The following is an 18,690-nucleotide window of genomic DNA, read 5'->3' as shown; positions in this document are numbered from 1 at the left end:
CTCTGATCAGGGGCTGAAGCCAAGCCCTTGGGTGCAAATCCCTTCCTGGCTGTGCGACCTTGGGTAGGGCTCCTCCCAGCATGAGATGCTCTCTCCCCAGACCCAGGGTGGACCCCAAGAGGTTAGGGAATCATCTGTTCCTGTGTATGGCTGCACTGCCCTTAAGAGGTCCTCGGACATGAGGGGGTCAAACCAACAGATCAGACAGATCAATAGCCCAGGGTGGGAAAGGAGTGGCTGTACAGAGCTCTATACTTAGAGGCATCTTCAGAACTTCCTTGGTGGTGTCAGTCCTAAAGGTTTTCTGGAAGAGGGGGCTATGGGGCAAGCTGGAGCTGGAGCTGAACAGTGAGCCAGGGATGGATGGAAGGGCTACACTTGAGTGTTTGGTGCCCAGGCACCTTGGTCAAGGCTGGGGTAGGGAGGGGCTGGCAGAATGGGCTGAGAGTCCCAGCTTCCTCTCTTACTAGCTATTATGACCTTGAGAGAATCACTCCTTTTCTCTGAGCCTGCATTTCACCTTCTGTAAAATGGGGAGACTACGCTTAGCTGGCAGGCAAGATGTGAGGGTGAAAGCAAATGGTAACTGTGAAAGTTCTTTGCAAACACTAGAAGGCCGGGGGAAAGCGATGGTTTATCCTCAGGGACGCTAGGCCCCTGGACTGGCCTCTCAAGAAGACAACAGATGGTCGCAGCTTGTCTGTGGCCCTGACCGCGGACACAGGCAGGGATTTCTACACTCTCCCCTCCCCCCAGCGCGTGTGTGCGCACACATACAGCCCAGATGGGGGCTGCTTGGCCAGCCCTGCTCAGGCTGACCTCCTGCTGTTTGGCATTTGACATATGAGGAGTCCAGGGCCACAGCACACCCCCCTACACACCTCCCACCCCAGAGAGGAGCCAGACTGGCGGGGAGGCCTCACTACCTCGAGGAAGCAGGATCCCAAGGGTCCTGATCTCTTTACCATGTGTCCAGTGGCCTTTGATGGGAATTCCAGTGCCCCTTTTGTCCTCTCCCAGAGGCCTAACTTCGGGAAGAGAGAAGGAGGAAGATTTTTCTTAAAAAGGCTAGGTGGGGTCCTGGGGGGCTCAGCTGAGTGCCCTTCAACTGCAGCCAGATCGCTCTGGACACCCTTTCCCTATCCACTCCTGAAGGAGTCTCCCCTGGCTTTGCCTCCTGCCACCCTCACCATTTCATGCGGCTCAGACGGAGTTACCCTTTCACTCTTTCTTTGGACACAGAGGCGATTTCCGGCCTCTTTGCTCATCTATTGGCTCAAACATCCATCCATCCATTGTATAGTCTATTAAAAACTTGTTGTGTAGGGTGCCTGGGTGGCTCAGTCAGTTGAGTGTCTGAATTCGGCTCAGGTCGTACATGATCTTGTGGTTCATGGGTTCTGTGCTACAGCTCAGAGCCTGGAGCCTGCTTCAGATTCTGTGTCTTCCTCTCTCTCTGGCCCTTCCTGGCTCGTGTTCTGTCTCTCACTTTCTCTCTCAAAAATAAATAAACATTAAAAAAAAAACCACAAAACTTATTGTGTGCCCAGCGCTGTTCTAGGTGCTTGGGGGCAGAGGATAGAAGAGAAGGAAACAAATAGCAACACAGGAATTTTTAAACCATTGTTTCCCTGATCTCAAGGAACTTTCTAGTGGGTTCAGCAGAGCAACCAGTAGGGCAGATTATGATGAGTGCTACAAGGAACAACAGGTTGAGGCGGCCAGTGTGTGATGAAGTGACAACCGTACAGAGACCTGAGGGTATGAGCAAGTACAGGTGGGAGCAGGCCTGTGTGGGGAGGCCAGTGTGGCTGGAGTGGAGGAGCTGGAGGAGAATGGCAGGAGAGGGAGAGCTAAGGGGACGTGGTGGGGCCCTGTGAAGATGCTGGTTTATTTTTGGGGGGGGGTAAATTCTACCCCCAACGTGGGGGCTCAAACTCACAACCTTGAGATCAACCCCAAGATCAAGATCGCATGCTCTACAGACTGCGCCAGCCAGGGCCCAGGGACATGGGCTTTTATTCTGAGAACGCAGAGAACGGAGAGACAAGGCTAGACATGGGAGGTGGGATAGGAGGCTGCTGCAGGAATCCGGGTGAGAGATGGTTGCATTCCGGATAGATTTTGAAGCAAGGGCCAATCTGATTGGCTGGTCTGAGGCGTGAGGGAGAGAAGTTACAGATGGTCCCAGGTTTTCTGGCCTGAGCAACTGGTAAGGATGAAGCTGCCATTTCCTGAGACAGGGAAGACAGGGAAGGGTAGATCAACCAGGGCGGGGCTGGGGAGCTAGGGAGCGGTGAGGAAGTGAGAGGTCTGATTTCTAGACATGTTATTATGCCAATTAAGTGTCAGGAAGAAGGTTGAATGTGCCAGTGGGGAGCGCAGGGGAGAAACCTAGGTGGAAGCATCATGTTTAGGAATCCTCAATGTACCGACACTGGTCAAGGCCACGGGACTGAATGGGGTCTCCAAGGAGTTAATGTGTAAAGAAGGCTTGGAGGACAGAAAGGAGGGCAATGAAATAGGCTGAAGAGGAGAGGGGGTGGGCAGCCCAGTAAAGAATTTTCCGGAAGGAGGGATGATCTGCTGAGGCTCCTGTTGCTGAGGTGAGGACTGATCACCAATTTATTTATTTTTAAATTCTTTTCTTAAAGTTTATTTTTGAGACAGAGAGAGAGAGAGAGAGAATGAGTGGGGGAGGGGCAGAGAGAGAGGGGGACACAGAATCCGAAGCAAGTTTCAGGCTCTGAGCTGTCAGCACGGAGCCTGACACAGGGCTTGAACTCACCAACTGTGAGATCATGACCTGAGCTGAAGTCGGACATTAACCGGCTGAGCCACCCAGGCACCCCTGGACTGATCACCAATTTAACAACGTGGCCTGCACGCAGGTGGCTGCAGTGCTGGGTGTGAAAGCCCGGAGGGAGGGCATTCAAGAGAGAACCCAAGGGGAGGAACCAGAAATAGTTGTGCGGACAACTCTTAAACTGTTTTGGTAAAAAAGGAAGCAGAGAGCAATGGGATGTAGCTGGGGGGAGGGGGTGTCAAGAGATTATTTTGAGCTTTCCTCCCCCCCCCCCGCCTTAAAATGGGAGAAAAAACAGTATGTTTGTAGGCTGATGAGAGGATCCTCTAGTGGGGAAAGGATGAAGGGGACAGTGGCCTAGAGCATTGACAGGGGATGGAATCAGGGCACAGGAGCAGGACCGTCCTCTGTTCTTGCTGCCCAGAGGGGCTTCAAGCGGGGCTTCAAGAGGGGCTTTGTCCAGCTTACCCAAGAAGGCAAAGCGTCCCTAGGACTGGAGTGGCCAGGAAAGATGTATGGAAGTGGAGGCCCCGCCATGGCCCTGAGGATGGGAGAGGGTTGGTTGGCAAAGGGAGGGCATTTCTGACAGGTACAACTGTGTGGGCAACAGTCTCAGGCCTGAATGAGCAGTGCTGATTTTTTCTAGATTTCTTTAGGTCCTCTGCGTGGAGAGAAAATCTGGCTTCAGAGAGGCCTGTGATGTTCACCAACAGTAAACGGGGAGGACAGGAACTTGCCCTGAGCCACAAAGGGAATCATCCTGACAGTAACATACCTGTCCAGACCATTCCCACTCCTCGAGCTCATGGCAAGTGCTCCAGTCCTCATCTTTCCATGGACCTCCCCTTGCCCTGACCAGCTACAAGTTCTTTACCATTCTCCAGCGCAAGATTGAGCTTGGGGACAGGGAGGCAGAGTTCAGATCTCAAGAGCCGATCCTTGATCTCCAATTTACATCCGTGCCTGACCACAGTCTGTAGAGGTGGGAAAACACCAACCAGAGGGAGGAGGGCCTTTCGGACCTTGGCAGGCTACATCTCCTCCCCGGGACTCAGTGTCATCTATAAATACTATCTACTTAGGTGGGGCCTTGTGGGCAGTGATGGCTGAACCCATGTTGTCAGCGTTTCCTCTTCTCACTGGCCTCAAGTTCATGCCCAGACCCCAAGCCTTCCATCCTCACACACGCATTTTAAGTGCTGCCCTGAGGGGTGCCTGGGTGGCTCAGTTGGCTGAGCATCCAACTTGGGCTCAGGTCACGACCTCATGGTTCGTGGGTTTGAGCCCTGCATTGGGCTCGTTGCTGTCAGTGCAGAGCTGGCTTTGGATCCTCTGTCCCCTTCTCTGCCCCTCCACTGCTCGTGCTCTATCAAAAACAAATAAAACATTTAAATGCTGCCGTGATTCCCCGGCCCACCAAAGATAGCCTCAACTGTCTATGAACCACCAGAATTCATTCTTTTCTTTTCTCTTTTCCTCCCTTTTTCCCTCTCTCCCTTTCTTTCTTTTGGCCAAGGCCGCTTTCACCTTATCTCTCCTGTTAGAGGATAGAGTCCCTGAGGGTGGGTCACAGTTTGACCCAATTTTGCATCTCTAACAGCCAGTTTGGCCCTCTGGTGTCATGAGAGTGTCTGCTGGCTCCGTGAGACCGCAGATCTGTGGACAACAGGCTGCAGCCCTAGCGACATGAAGTCTGGCAGCCACCTCTCTGGCTTCCTTTGGCTCATCCCCTAAACACATATTGAGCCCTGCCCAAGCTAGGCCCTGTGCCGGGACCCAGGGGGGCTCCCCAGGCAGGGTTCTGGCGGTCTGGCTGTGTTAGGGGCTGCTCTCCGGCCTGGACTTGGGGCAGAGGTTCCTGAGTGGCGGGTGCAAGGCTGTGGCAGGTGACCAGTCCTCGGTTCCCCTCGTCGCCCCTCCCTCTCCTCTCCTGTTGCAGTAACTGGGGTTGGCACGAACGGGCAGGGGCAGGGGCACGGCCCAGTAGTTGGGGGGAGGGAGGGGACAGCCCAGTTCGAGTTCTGCCAGGCGGACAGAGACCCCCGGGGCACCAGTTGTGAGCAGGAGACAAAAAGCCTGGGACAAAAGGCCTGTGGGAGCCGTGGTGAATAGATTAATGAGATTTCCATAGGCGGCCCAACAATGGGATTCTCCACTCCAGCCTCTTTGTCCCAGGCTGAGATAATGGAGGCCGAGGAGCTGCTTGCCCAGGAGGACGGCCTTGTGCCTGCTGCACTCAGGTCTGGAGCAGCCACACAGCTGCCCCTCCTCCCCTGTCCTGCCCCCAGCCCTGTCCATGGGTAATGGCATTTGGAATCAGAGAATTTCTGTAAGATCCAGAGGGGTGTCAGGAGCCTCCTCAGGGAGTCGGAGGGGGCTGCTGGCACTGCGTGGCTGGGGTCCCCTCCCATGGCATCTTGTATAAAATTGGCTTGGAAGGGTTCCTAGTGGGAGAAAAGTTTGCTGTCCGCTGCCTCAATCAACTGTCCTTCGACGCCTGAAGAAAAGGAGGCTTAAAGAGGCTGGGTGTCTTGCCCTCGGTCACTGCAACCGTGGAGGGTGTCCGCGGGCCTGGGATGCCAGGGTAGGGGTGGAAGAGGAGGGTCTACAGGCCTGTGTGAGGGAAAACACGCCCTCCCTGCATATCTCTTCCTTTATTCGCACCCTACGTTGCCACGTGCTCCACTTCCGACACCCACGTAGGGGTTTCCACATGGCAACCAGTTCCGTCACACCAGCTGGACGTCCTACAAACTGCACTCAACATCTACCTGGAGATAGCATCAGATCCTATCGGGTCAGGGCTCAGTCCCACGAGACTGCCCCACTTCAGATGCCAGTCGACAGTCCAGACTGTCACCTGTGCTTCTGACCTGTGGCTCTAAATCCCATGGCCCCCTCCCTCCTTGGGTCCGATTAATTTGCTAGAGGGGCTGAAAGAACGCAAGAAACCAGTTTACTCACTAGGCCACCGGTTTATTATCACAGGGTGTGACTCAGGAACGGCCGGATGGAAGAGGTGCAAGCGGCAAGGTGTGGGAAGGGGCGTGGGGCTTCCAGGCCCTTCCAGCACGTCCATGTGTTCACCGCCCTGAAGGGATCCAAACCCCATCCTTTTGGGGTCTTGTGGAGGCTTCCTCACATAGCCACGATTGAATAAATCATTGGCTGTTGGGGACTGAGCTCCACCTCTAGTCCCTCGCCCTTGGGTGGGGAGATGTGGGGCGTGATCCAAAGTTATAACCCCCTAACCAAGGCTTGTTCTTCGGGCAACCGGCCTCCATCCTTAGGTTACCTTGGGGCTTTGAATACCCCACCCACTTTGCCTTCATGGCTCTGAAGCAATTCCAGCGACTGAGGACAAGACCATTCCATAAGGAAAGGTGCTACCATTGCTCTTACACTTAGGACATCGCAAGGGGTTTTGGAACTGTGAGCCAGAACAGTGGACACAGACCAAATATATGTTTCTTATTATAAATCACACTCACTATCGCAGCCTGTGTCAGGCCTAATGCACCAGTGTCCTGGGTAACGGCCCATAGGGACTGAGACTGGTGCACTGGTTTGGCCATTTGTGAAGGCCCAGTCTCTCATCCATCCTGGAAGACTTCCTAAAAACAAGGGGGAGGAGTTTAAGGGATTCTTTACTTACCCTTCCATCCAGTAATTCTTGCCATTGCGGTCAGTCACCTGTGAGTTTGAAGGCCGCACTCTCTGGGTGGAGTCCAATGGTGTTCCACCCTCCTGTGTGGAAGAGGGCCCCGGCGTCTTCAGGGGTCTGCAGAGATAGAGCTTCGTGACCTTACTTCCCAAACAGTGCAGCCACAGGGAGTTTTCACTAGGGTCCTAGCCAGTCCCGGGGGAGGTCACAGACCCAAAGAAAGACCTGTCCGCGCAGCCTAGGGGTGTGACCCCTAGGACCACACCTCCCGGGCTGTTTTGCGGTGAGGACATGAATCCTCTCCTGCTTGGGGAGCACAGGAGACTTGGGACCCCCCAGCAAGCAGGTGCTTCCAGCTGGATTTGAAGGATAAATGCAAAGCACGTGAGGCACAGCCACATTCCCAGGCAAACACAGAAACGTGCTTCCACAGGAACAAGATGAGCATGATAAAGGCCATCACAGGGTCAGGTTCTTCTCTGGCTGGGAGAACCAAGGGCTAGACCAGGGAGGCAGTGCAGCCAAGAGTAAGGGCCTGGGCTCTGTGGTCAGACTGCTGGGGTCTGAATCCCGCTCCACTATGTAACAGCTGTGTGACCTTGGGATGTATTAATCTCCCTGCACCTCAGTCTCCTCATCTGTAAAGTGGGGACAATGACAATAGTAGTAGTCTCATAGGGCCATTGTGGGGGCTACATAAGACAATGCACGGAAGCCACAGAAAAGGGGCTGGCTCTCTGAGCCTAGTGCTGGAGTGCTCTGGTGCTGATGATGGACTAATCTGTCATAGCAAAGCTGGAAGGAATTTCCCTCACAGAACATTTTCCATGTTCCTCCAACCTCCAGGGGAGTTATTCAGAGTCACTCAGCAAGGTTAGGCCACTGCTTGGGTTCTTAACTGTACCATTTATCACACAATTTTGTATCCTACATGGGACATATATATTTTATATACTTTATTTATTATTCATTTTTTAAATTTTTACTTTTTTATTTTTGAGACAGAGAGAGACAGAGCATGAGCAGGGGAGGGGCAGAGAGGGGGGAGACACAGAATCTGAAGCGGGCTCCAGGCTCTGAGCTGTCAGCACAGAGCCCGAAGCGGGGCTTGAACTCACGGAGTGTGAGATCATGACCTGAGCCGAAGTCGGATGCTCAACCAACTGAGCCACCCAGGCGCCCCGATACATTACTTTTTAAAAAAATGTTCATTTATTTTGAGAGAGTGAGAGAGAGCAAGCGAGCACATGAGCTGGGGAGGGGCAGAGAGAGAGACAGAGAGAGAGACAGAATCCCAAGCAGGCTCTGCACTGTGAGCGTGAAGCCCGATTCAGGCCTTGACCCGTGAACCATAAGATCCTGACCTGAGCCAAAACCAAGAGCTGGACACCAAACTGACTGAGCCACCCAGGCGCCCCTATACATTACCTTTTTAAATCTTGTGGCCACCCTTCAAAGGATATGTTATGCATTTTAACAGATGGAAAGGTTCAGTGAGGTCAGGTAATCTGCTCAGGGTCACATAGTGTCTGAGCGTGGATTCAAACCCAGGTCTCGCGGAGTCAGAGCGCACACTTACCCTAAGTCCCCAGGGCCTTTCCTTACTTCCAGCTCAGCTGATGCACGGCATTGGAGTGTGGCCTATGAACCTGGAAGGAGACCACTCCAGGTGCGGGAGGCTGAATGGCAGGAGCTTGTGGGCTGGGCCACAGGCAGGCCCAGGGTCACTGTGAGAAGAGGAGGGCTGTAACTGGCCTGGGGGGGGGGGCGGGCAAGGAGACAGCATTGTCTCCCCCCTATCCTCCCCCACCCCACCCTTCTGAGTCAGGAAGGGGCAGAAGTCAAGGCTGTTGTGGGCGTGGGTGTGGCAGGAGGCACCCAACTGATACTGCCCCTAAAGCTTGAGACTGTGTGTCTATACACGTGGGCCTGTGGCTGTGTGCATCTGTGGGTGTTCCCAGCGGTACGTGTGTGCGAGTATGTCCTCAGGCTCACATAGACCAGCACTCTCAGCCTATGTGCAGGTCAGGCAATGTCACCTCCTTCCCTTCCCTGCAAATTTCTGTCCTCTCATTTTCCTTGGGTTGGTTGATTGAGCTTACTCCTTGGGCAGTTTGACTGTGGCCAGACCTTTGTTCTTCCCCTTGGAAGAGGTGAGAGGAAGTCTCCAGATGCAGTCTATGTGACTAAGTTCAGCAGAACCTGCTGACTCGGTCCTCTGCTCCCCAATGAGTGGTCTAAAGGACCTCTAGTAGAGGCCGTATGGTGAAAGAGAAGGGGCAGAGGGATGGGCTGGTAGCTAGTGGGAGACTTGGGGTCCAGGAAGTCTTTTTGAAGGTGGGAAAGAATTAAGCTTGCTGTGGGGAGGGAGCCAAGGGGTGGAGTAGTTCATTGATGGTGGCAAGGTCCCTACCGGACCGCAAAGTGGATGTAGATGTAGATGAAGGTGGAAACGGAAGGCCAGAGGTGAGGGAGCTGTGCCCTTGGCTAAAATGAGAAGAGAATTACCTGGAACGGAAGGGTCAGTATCTGAGGGGATGGAGGGGAGAGACCAGGTAGGTGGCATGAGCTGCCAGGGACAGGTTCCCTCTAGAGAGGGACTAGGAGCTGCCTAAAAGGGGCGAAGCCCAGAATAGGATAGTAGGTGTGAGGCTGGGAGGACAGGTTTGGAGAGCTGGAGGTGGGTTCCCTGAGTCCACAATTGCTGAGATGGAGAGGTTCGGTGATGACCAGGGCCTGAGTATGCTGGTCTTGAGGGTAAGGCCTTGAGTGGAGATTGCTGCAGGCCAGGGCAGGAGCTGAGTGAGAGGGGCAGGGAGGACACCATTGTGACAGGAGAGGCGGGGAGCAGAGGGTTTGGGAAGGGGCGAAGGAAGTTTTTCGTAAGTCCAGATCCAGAGCTTTCCTTGCTGTGTCTCTGTCCTTCTGAGAGGGGCCCTGCTTTTTCCCCAGCATGCTGGGGTGGGGGGGTGGGGGGGTAAGTGTGATCAAGGTCAAGTCTCCTTTTCCATATTAAGAAGACAAAGCACAGATAACAGAGAATAGAAAAACAAACAGGTTTGGGGTCCATGTCACATCATAGTATTTGCATTGGTAGAACCTTGAGGTTCCATCATCGTATAACCCTGCAAACCAGAACCACTTGTGATTTCTGATGTCCCAGGACATTACCCCCTCTGACACTAGGTAATGCCTCTGTTCTCCAGAGACCCCTCTCAGCAGGGGCTGGAGAGATGCGTATCTGCCCTCCAGGGACCTCATACTCAGTTCTGCCGTCTCTGCTCTGAACCTCTTGCCACTGGTGGCCGGGCTCTCCTCTCCACCTCAAAGAGGTCTACTTCCCTTTTTAGCTTTAGTACCTATGGCTCATGCCTCCCTTAGGGCGGTGGGAATGAGAATACAGTTTTACTTTCAAACAGTGTCCTGCTAACAGCAGGTCCTAGCCATAGGAGGTGGTGACATCAACAGAGGACGTGCTGCCAACAAGCAGCTGCAAGAAAGGGCAACTGAAGAGAACCCCAGAGCCACCTGACGATCTGCAGCCTTTTCTACCACTCCCCCCCCACACACCCCATGGTACAAATCTAGATTTGTAGATTATGACAACTGTCCGGAAGGTGGCAGTAGAGTGTCTTGAGGAAGGGAATAGGGCGAGTAAGCTAACAGAGCCCTGGCTTTTGAATGCATTGTGCTGGAACCTTCTGGCCTGCCTGGCCAACTTGGTCCCTCACCCTTCAAGGTCCAGTAAAGACACCTCCTCCCTGCTGAGGTCTTGTTAGCCAGGCGTGGCACATTTCCCTGAGCCCCAGAGCCCCTGGCATACACCTCTGTTTTCCCACCTCATAAAGGATGTGGTCTACTTGTCTAAACCTTTCATTCTGCCCCTTTGCCTGGCACAACACTTAGTATTCGCTCAATAAAAATTTGAAAACAGAATATTGAACCTGTAAGTTTAACATGTCTTATCAAAAGCTTAGGTTTGAGAAATAATCATTATCAAAATGGTCTCTGGCATGCCATAGGCCCATTTCACCTTTGAAATTTAATCCTCAGATCAGGCCAGCCCATTGGAGACATGTGCCTGGGAAGAGTTGTTCCCCAGGCCCTGAATCCTTTACCAACCAGTGTTCGGCTCATGCCTTGACTGGTGCTCAGGACTAGGGTAAGAAACTTGTGGGGGACATTTGTGCCATGTTTATGGCATGGCTAAGAGGACACTATTTATTACATCTCGCAGGTCTGCTTCCTGAGGTCCATGAAAAAATGTTCCAAGATTTCTATGCCAGCAACGTTTTTGCTTCTTTTGAGTATGGTTGGTGCTCTTTGTTTTGCAACGTGTTTTCGGTTGCTGGGAAGCTCAGAAACAAATCTGTGACGCACTTTCCGTGACGTGTACTAACTGTCCCCCCTCTTCTCTGGAATGTGATTTGTCTATTCTAAATAACGCTTCTGCATTGTGGTGAAACACATTTTGGGAATGAGGCAGATGGCGGTGCCTGCCTGGGCACACAGCGAGCGTGTGCAGGGATGGGTCTGGAACCCAGGTGCTCTGACTTCATCAAGCAGAGACTGAAACTAAGCGGAAAGGAAGTGAACGCTTCTGGGTCAGCCACTGGGGTTTCCTAAGGACCATGAGGCACTGCCTACAGACGCTGGAATCTCTGACTTCAGGCCCAAAGAGGGCCCTGGAACCTCGGGGAGGGCTGAGGTGCACAGAGTACCCAACTGCCGAGCCACTCATCTTTATACAAACCTAGTGTTTCTGTAATGCCTAGCGCCTGGTGGGTGTGTAGCAAACATGTATTACTTGAGCCCCACCTGGATTTGACTATTCCCAGGGGTGGGGTGTCTCACCCATCGACTGACCATTGACTCCATTAGGGCTGGAAGTAAGGACCAGGTGTTCTAGAGGGCAGTGCTCCCGTGGCTGGGACAAAGTCATCATCATATTGCCTTTAAGGTGAAGTTAGGGTCAAACATCTCGTTTCCAGATCTCTCTGAGGAAAGTATTTTCAGAGAACTTTAATCCTGGAACGTGCCGGGCAAGGCAAGTACTGTGTAGCTGGTGCCTGGAGAAGGGTGGCCCGGGAGGGTGCAACGGTGGGTGGTGGAGAGCAGCCCGTTCCAAGCTGCCATCCAAGCCGCCTGGCCTGTGACTGGCGGGTGGTGGGTCCTCTGAGGCTCTGCGGAACCTCTCTAGGCGCTTCTCTCCCTCTCGCCCGCAGCTCTGTCGAAGATGCACTGGACACCGGAACACGCCCAGCCCCTCAACCAGTGGCCAGAGCAGCACCTGGACGTCTCCTCCACTACCCCGTCGCCGGCCCACAAGTTGGAGCTGCCCCCTGGGGGCCGCCAGCGCTGCCACTATGCTTGGGCACACGACGACATCTCTGCCCTCACAGCCTCCAACCTCCTCAAGCGCTACGCGGAGAAGTACTCAGGGGTCCTGGACTCGCCCTACGAGCGCCCCGCGCTGGGCGGCTATGGCGACGCCGCCTTCCTCAATGGCGCCAAGGGGGACCCCGAGCCCTGGCCAGGGCCCGAGCCACCCTACCCCTTGGCCTCACTCCACGAGGGCCTCCCGGGAACGAAGTCGGCCAGTGGGGGCGGCTCCGGGGGCCTCGGGGGCTCGCCGGTTTTAGCCGGGAACCTGGCTGAACCCCTCTACGCCGGCAATGCGTGCGGGGGCCCGTCGGCGGCGCCCGAGTACGCGGCGGGCTACGGCGGGGGGTACCTGGCCCCCGGCTACTGTGCGCAGACGGGCGCCGCGCTGCCCCCGCCGCCCCCCGCCGCGCTACTGCAGCCCCCGCCTCCGCCGGGTTACGGCCCGTCGGGGCCTCTGTACAACTACCCCGCGGGGGGCTATGCCGCTCAGCCCGGATACGGGGGTCTCCCGCCGCCCCCGGCCCCGCCCCCGGCCCCCTACCTGACCTCCGGCCTGGCGGCGCCCACGCCCCTGCCCGCGCCCGCTCCGCCCCGGCCGGCGCCCACCTCCTACAGCTTCCAGGCGGCCGCTCCCGGCGCCGAGGCCGGGGTGTCGCTGAAGCGCAAGGCGGCCGACGAGGGCGCGGAGGGCCGCTACCGCAAGTACGTCTACGAGCCGGCCAAGGCCCCGGCGGCCGACGGCGCCTCCTATCCCGCAACGGACAACGGCGACTGTCGGGGCAACGGGTTCCGGCCGAAGCCGCCGGGCGCCGCGGAGGAGGCGTCTGTCAAGTACGGTGGCGGCGTCCCCCTCAAGGTCTTGGGCTCTCCCGTCTACGGCCCGCAACTCGAGCCCTTTGAAAAGTTCCCGGAGCGCGCTCCGGCGCCGGCTCCCCGCGGGGTCTTCGGAGTGCCGTCGGGAGAGCCCCCCAAAGGCGTGGACCCGGGGGCCCTGGAGCTGGTGACGAGCAAGATGGTGGACTGCGGGCCCCCGGTGCAGTGGGCAGATGTGGCAGGCCAAGGCGCGCTCAAGGCGGCGCTGGAGGAGGAGCTGGTGTGGCCGCTGCTCAGGCCGCCCGCCTACCCTGGCAGCCCGCGCCCGCCGCGGACCGTGCTGCTCTTCGGACCGCGGGGCGCGGGCAAAGCGCTGTTGAGCCGCTGCCTGGCCACGCAGCTGGGCGCCACGCTGCTGCGCCTGCGCGGAGCGACGCTGGCCGCGCCCGGCGCCGCCGAGGGCGCGCACCTCCTCCAGGCCGCCTTCGCGGCTGCGCGCTGCCGCCCGCCCGCCGTGCTCCTCATCAGCGAGCTGGACGCGCTGCTCTCGGCTCGGGACGACGGCGCCGCCACCGCGGGCGCGCTGCAGGCGCCGCTCCTGGCTTGCCTGGACGGCGGCTGCGGCGCGGGGGCGGACGGTGTGCTGGTCGTGGGCACCACCTCGCGGCCCACGGCTCTGGACGAGGCCACCCGCAGGCGCTTCGCTCTCCGATTCTACGTGGCGCTGCCCGACGGTCCTGCCCGCGGGCAGATCCTGCAGCGGGCGCTGGCCCAGCAGGGCTGCGCGCTGAACGAGCGGGAGCTCGCGGCCTTGGTGCAGGGCACCCAGGGCTTCTCCGGGGGCGAGCTGGGGCAGCTGTGCCAGCAGGCGGCGGCCGGGGCGGGCCTCCCGGGGCTGCAGCGGCCCCTCTCCTACAAGGACTTGGAGGCAGCGCTCGCCAAGGTGGGCCCTAGGGCCTCCCCCAAGGACCTGGACTCGTACGTGGAATGGGACAAAATGTACGGCTCCGGACACTGACGGCGCGCCGGGAGGTCGCGGGAGCAGCCGCCCCTTCCTCCCAGCCCTTCCGTCCGGGAGGGGGATGTCTTTAACCAAACCCGGCTGGGAGGGTGCCGGAGTGATGAATGTGGGCTGGGGGAGGGGTGGGGCTGCCGGTGGATTTTTTTTTCGTAGGAAGGAAAATGCTTCTGCTAGGCAGATAGATGCCATATGCGCTGTGTACTCAGGTTTTTCCTATTTATTGTGGACGGGAAGCTCGCCATCTCTGCCCAGCCGACGGGCCGACCCGGGATGGGCTGGCACCCGGGGCCTAAGGAACTCCTGCGCCCTCTCCACAATCCTTTTGTCTCCTCGCGCTCTGAATGCGCCCCCCCTCCTCCCCTTCTCTGCATTCGCGTAGTTTTTTCTCTCCGTGGCTTTGTCACTACTGACCTGTCCCTCATATGCTGGCCCTGTTTCTCTTGCTCCTCCCTCCCCTATCTCTCCATCTATCACCCTCTGTGCTTCTGTCTCCATCCCTTGCTCTCCAGCCTGTTTTCCCTTGGTCCTTCTCATTCAAAGAATGCAGTGTCCCTTTGCAGGAGATCTGGAAGTCCGGGGCTGAGGAGGAGGGTGTGGGGAGTTCCCTCCCACCCCATTATCCCTCACCCAGTTGTATCCTTGGGCCTTGGGGGGTGGGAGAAGGCAAGAAAAACAAACAAAACAAAACAAAACAAAACAAAAAAAACAAAACACCCAAAGAAGGGTTTTTGTTTGTTTGTTTGTTTTTGAGGGGGAAGTCCCAGAAATGTAGCTTGTTTAATATTTTAGTCCTCTTATTTTTGTAAGATGTGTAGAATTTGCTGTTTTTCGTTTTGTTTTGACAACTCAGGAAGAAACTGACCTCAGAAAGAATGTTAGACTTTGGCTGCTCTCCTGTGTGTTCCCTGCCCCCCCCCCCCCCCTCCCGAGGAACAGATTCTCCCAGAAGACTCAGAAAGTGAAACTTGTGGGTAACGGGAGAGGAAGGCCCAGAGCCCCACGGACACCCCTGCTCTTCCTGGGACAGAAGCGGAATGTATTTCTAGGGCTTCCTCCCCAGGTCCAAGGTTGTAGGCAGGGGTGTGGGGGAGTGGGTTGTGGGATTTGAGAGGAGGTAGGTCCTGTTGCTCTCCCCCTGAGCCCCACTCTCCAGCTTAGTGTTTTTTTCTTTAGGGTTATCCAGAGGGAGGCCCTTGCCCCCTCCCTGTCCCAGATCCAGAAAGAGAGGACCCAAATGGGAAGGCGTCCGAGGCAGAAAGTCCCCAGAGTGGTCATCTCACCTGGCCCTTCCCTAGGTAGAGATCTTCTATAACTTAGGATTCCCTCGGGAGAGAAGACCGTGTGGCCATGAGTCTGGCTGGGCACAAAACTGACTACAGACTCAGCTTCCCTGTATGTTGGGAGGCTCCTAGGAGTAAGTAGCACCAATTACAGAAGGTTCTGTGGGGAAGCGGGCCTGTCCCATTCTCCTAGGGTCCTCGGTTGGGAGCCCCAGGGGCTTCCAGAGGGTGAAAGGGATGGGCAAGCTGGTTTTCCCTGATGCTAGGAGTTTCCCTGATGCTAGGGTGGGAGTTCCACCCAAACTTTCCACCAGAAGCCAGCCTCAGGGAGGGGACGGGTGCGGGGGCTTCCTTGTGAGAAGAATATTCCTGTCCTTCCCAGCAACTTTCCCTTGATAGGGCTTCTCTCCCTCAGGGAGCCCATTTCACCACTCTGACCTTTGGTCCAAAGCAGGAGGCAAGCCCTCACCCTACCTCTTCTCTCTCCCACCCCAGCCTCCCTCCCTGTTCCCTGCTCACCCTTCCAGCTCCTCCAGTCTCTGTACCATCTCCCACTCTCTGCTGGAAGGGTGTCCACAGGGGACATTTCAGGTGCCAAGGTGCCGAGGGCCTGTGCTGGCCTAGGGCTGCTAACAGGAAAGCTGCTCTGTTTCTCCCCCAACCCCCGCTTTTCATCCTTGGTCTTTCTGGCCCTCCTCTCCTCGGAGCTGGCTGACCGCAGGGCTTTGGTGCCTCAGCAGCAGTGGGTTGCACTGCTGTAAAGGGCCCTTTGGAGGGTGCAGGGCGTGAGAAGTTTCTCTCAGGTGTGTGTATGTATATGGGGGTGGGGGTGGAGGGCCCTGGGGAGTGGGGTTGGGATCTCAGCCTTCCCTTCAAGAGGCAGGCAGCTGGCGGTAGGGGGAGGAACTCACTGAGACCCAGGGCCCCCACTGCCTCCTCCACTGGCCTTGGGGAGCTTTGCACAAGGAGACAGCCCCCAGTCTACTAGCACCTACCTCATGGGCACTGGGGCAGGTGGGGGGAAGGGCAGGTCCAGCTCTGGCAATGTTGGGGGGGGGCATACCAAAGAATCCAGGGGCACAGATGTGGGGAGGACAGACTCGGCAAGCTGGTCCTCCTCTTCCTCTACCCAGACTGGGGTTGGGTTCCTCTCCTCCAGCTGTAACCATTTCTACCTCATTTTGCTGCGTGTTGTACATGGACGTATTTATCTCCTGTCTGATGATGCTCTGCAGTTGTGGTCTGTCTACCTCAGAAGAGACTGTATTTTAAAAGAAAGTATTACACAGTATTAAAGCGATGACATGTGGCTTCCAGAGAATTTCTTGGGGGCAGCAGGATGTGGGGAGCCCTTGGGGAATGCTTGGGCATCCAGGGCTGCCGGGCATGTGGTCCTGTGGGCGTTTCTAGTCCTTCAGCAAACCATTACTGTGGGTCTCCCGTTCCTCATTTTGGCACAGCAAGTGCCTACCAAGTATTGGGCGCTAAGGCTACCAGGTGAAAAGCCCCTGGATAGGGAAGCCCCTCCTGTAGTTATGAGCTCCCAGAGGCTCAGAATTGGGGCTGACTCCTATCTGCAGAGCCCCAAGGTATGAGGGGAAAGAAGGGCTCACACGTTTGGTGAACGAGTGAATAGATGAATAAATGAATGCTTGGAGAAAAGGGGGCAGCTTGAAGAGGAAGGTGCACCCAGAATGTGGACAGCAGCCCTCATTGGCTTGAGCTAAGATCAGACTTTGTTCTTGGAGGGAGGGAAAGGGGGCAGAGGGCAGGCTATGGAAAGGGCCTAGTTCCAGTCTTCAGGGTCACATGGGACCCTTTGTCCACCACCATCTGTCAATTCCCAAACTCTGTCTTTGCCAGCTTATCATAAACGGAGCCTGAGAAAACTAGGAAGGAAGGAAGACCTTGCTGAAAAAGTTGTACGTAGATACCTGTCAGAGGTGTGGACCTACAGTTTCCTGAGGTCCTTGAATGCTCTAAGCAAAATTATTGAAAATGCACCAAAGTGCAAGGATTACAGTACGTGTGCACAGGGGCTCAGGGCTCAGGGCCACCCTGGGCTTTCAGGAGGCAAAGCAAGCCCGAGGGGAGAGCCTGCAAAGCAGTTTCCCCCCGTAAGAGAAACAATTGTGTGCCTGGATAAGGGGGGCTCTAGGGCATTGGCCCAGGACTCAGAGACCAACCCGTCTTGGCCCCTAGAGGCCTAGACACTGTGCAGACACTGTGTAGTCCTGAGGATACAGAAATGGTTAAGCACAGCTGCTGTTCTGGAGAGCTCACGATAAAGGGTGAGAAAAGCTCAAAAAATGGATTATTTGATTATTATTATTATTATTTTTTTTTTTTAAGTAGGCTCCACACCCAATGTGGGGCTCGGACTCAGGACTCTGAGATCAAGAGTCACACGCTCTACTGACTGAGCCAGCCAGGCGCCCCCATAATGGATCATTTGAAAATACAACTGGAAAAAGCTGCTGGGGAGGGATCATATGAAAATCGTATATTCTCACGTTCGGTACAGTATTTCGTATGTGGAAGACACTAAACAAATGCTGGACAAGTCCTTCAATTAATGATTTTCCAGATAAGTGTCCCAATGGAGGATGCACAGGCTATCTCAATGCCCAGAAGAGATTCTAACCTGCAGTGGTGGTGGTGTGTCAGAAAAACTTCCTGGAGGGGGTACAGCCCAACGAAACTGGAGGCTGGAACCCACCACGGGTGTGATTTGTTACAAAAGCATCAAGTGAGGGCAGGAGTGGGGGGAGTGGGGGTTCGGGGGAGAAATGAGGCTGGACGGATCCTTGGGACTGTACCACCTTAGCAGGAGGAACTTTCATGCCCTGTGAAGAGCCCAGGATCTGAGATGAAGGTCATGGGTGCGTGTTTGGACAGGGACTGATTTGCAAGTCATGAATTCACACACACACTGATTGAAAACATCTTTCCTGAACACCTACTCTGCACTAGTTGCCATTGGGACAACAAAAGGACCTTACAGCCGAATGGAGGAGACAGTAAAAAGGCAGAACTGCGGTGTGTTGCAGGAGAGAATAAGAGGGATTCTTAATGGAGAGGGGTAAAGGCTGTGTGCTGGGGTCAGAGAGGGCTTCCCAGAAAGGACCCACTCTGGCTGAGGAGTGACTAGGGCAGAAGCGTGTGGGCCAAGAGCCAAAGGGGAGCCAGAGCTGAGGTTGCTCAGGAAACAAGGCCAGTGAGTGGGGCCCCAGCGTGTGTGCAGTGGGAGTGGGCACTTGAATAGCTCACCTTATCTAGACAAGAGGAGATGAGGGTCTGGAGGTACCTGTGGGAGGGTGGGAATTGGTAGAGTCTATAAATATTTGGTAGTCCGAGAATTAGGGATTGGATATTGGATAATGGGGAGCAAGGGGTCTAGGGCTTGTGCTGGAGGCTGAGTGGTTACAAATGGATTATTGGAGATGTGGGAGACTTGCTAAGTTTGAGGCATTAGTGGGATGGCTGGGAGTCAGGCGTTGGGCAGGCATTTTAATAGAAGGGCCCAGGATTCTATCCTATCCTAGGGGACTGGGTCTCCTCCCCTCTCCCCCCGCTACCCTTGGGTGTTGAAGAACTCACTCCAATTCCTTTTGATTCCTAGTTTCTGGGTGCTGGGAGATTCCCACCAAGCCCCAAGTGTCAGCTGCCCCCTGGCCCCCAGTCCCGGCCGGCGGAAGCCCCGCCCTCTCCCCTCCCCCGT

General features: G+C 55.8%; 1 protein-coding gene and 1 long non-coding RNA gene across 8 annotated transcripts in view; one reads left to right on the top strand and one right to left on the bottom strand.

Moving 5' to 3' along the window:
* FIGNL2 (fidgetin like 2) overlaps window positions 1-13,840 on the top strand; it is a 29,239-nt gene extending 15,399 nt beyond the window's left edge. For both annotated transcript variants that reach the window (XM_042992328.1, XM_042992329.1), the window contains exon 2: window positions 11,696-13,840. In XM_042992328.1, the coding sequence (XP_042848262.1) occupies window positions 11,707-13,686 (1,980 nt within the window). In that variant the 5' untranslated portion in view covers window positions 11,696-11,706 and the 3' untranslated portion in view covers window positions 13,687-13,840. The remainder of the gene's footprint in view (window positions 1-11,695) is intronic.
* LOC122240356 lies at window positions 1,991-18,657 on the bottom strand. Of its 6 annotated transcripts, none has more exons than XR_006219953.1 (6): window positions 18,570-18,657; window positions 16,033-16,230; window positions 14,970-15,097; window positions 8,050-8,197; window positions 6,462-6,587; window positions 1,991-2,234 (listed from the first exon to the last, which is right to left on the bottom strand). It is a non-coding gene; the product is annotated as an uncharacterized LOC122240356 (long non-coding RNA). The 6 variants fall into 6 exon arrangements; XR_006219954.1 differs by lacking the exon at window positions 18,570-18,657 and adding an exon at window positions 18,240-18,502; XR_006219955.1 differs by lacking the exon at window positions 14,970-15,097.
* Between the last annotated feature and the right edge of the window lie 33 nt (window positions 18,658-18,690).

The sequence above is a fragment of the Panthera tigris genome, chromosome B4, assembly GCF_018350195.1.
Source record: "Panthera tigris isolate Pti1 chromosome B4, P.tigris_Pti1_mat1.1, whole genome shotgun sequence".
Taxonomy (NCBI): domain Eukaryota; kingdom Metazoa; phylum Chordata; class Mammalia; order Carnivora; family Felidae; genus Panthera; species Panthera tigris.
Note: the sequence above shows the minus strand (reverse complement) of the source record. Positions and strands in the feature narration are given on the sequence as shown.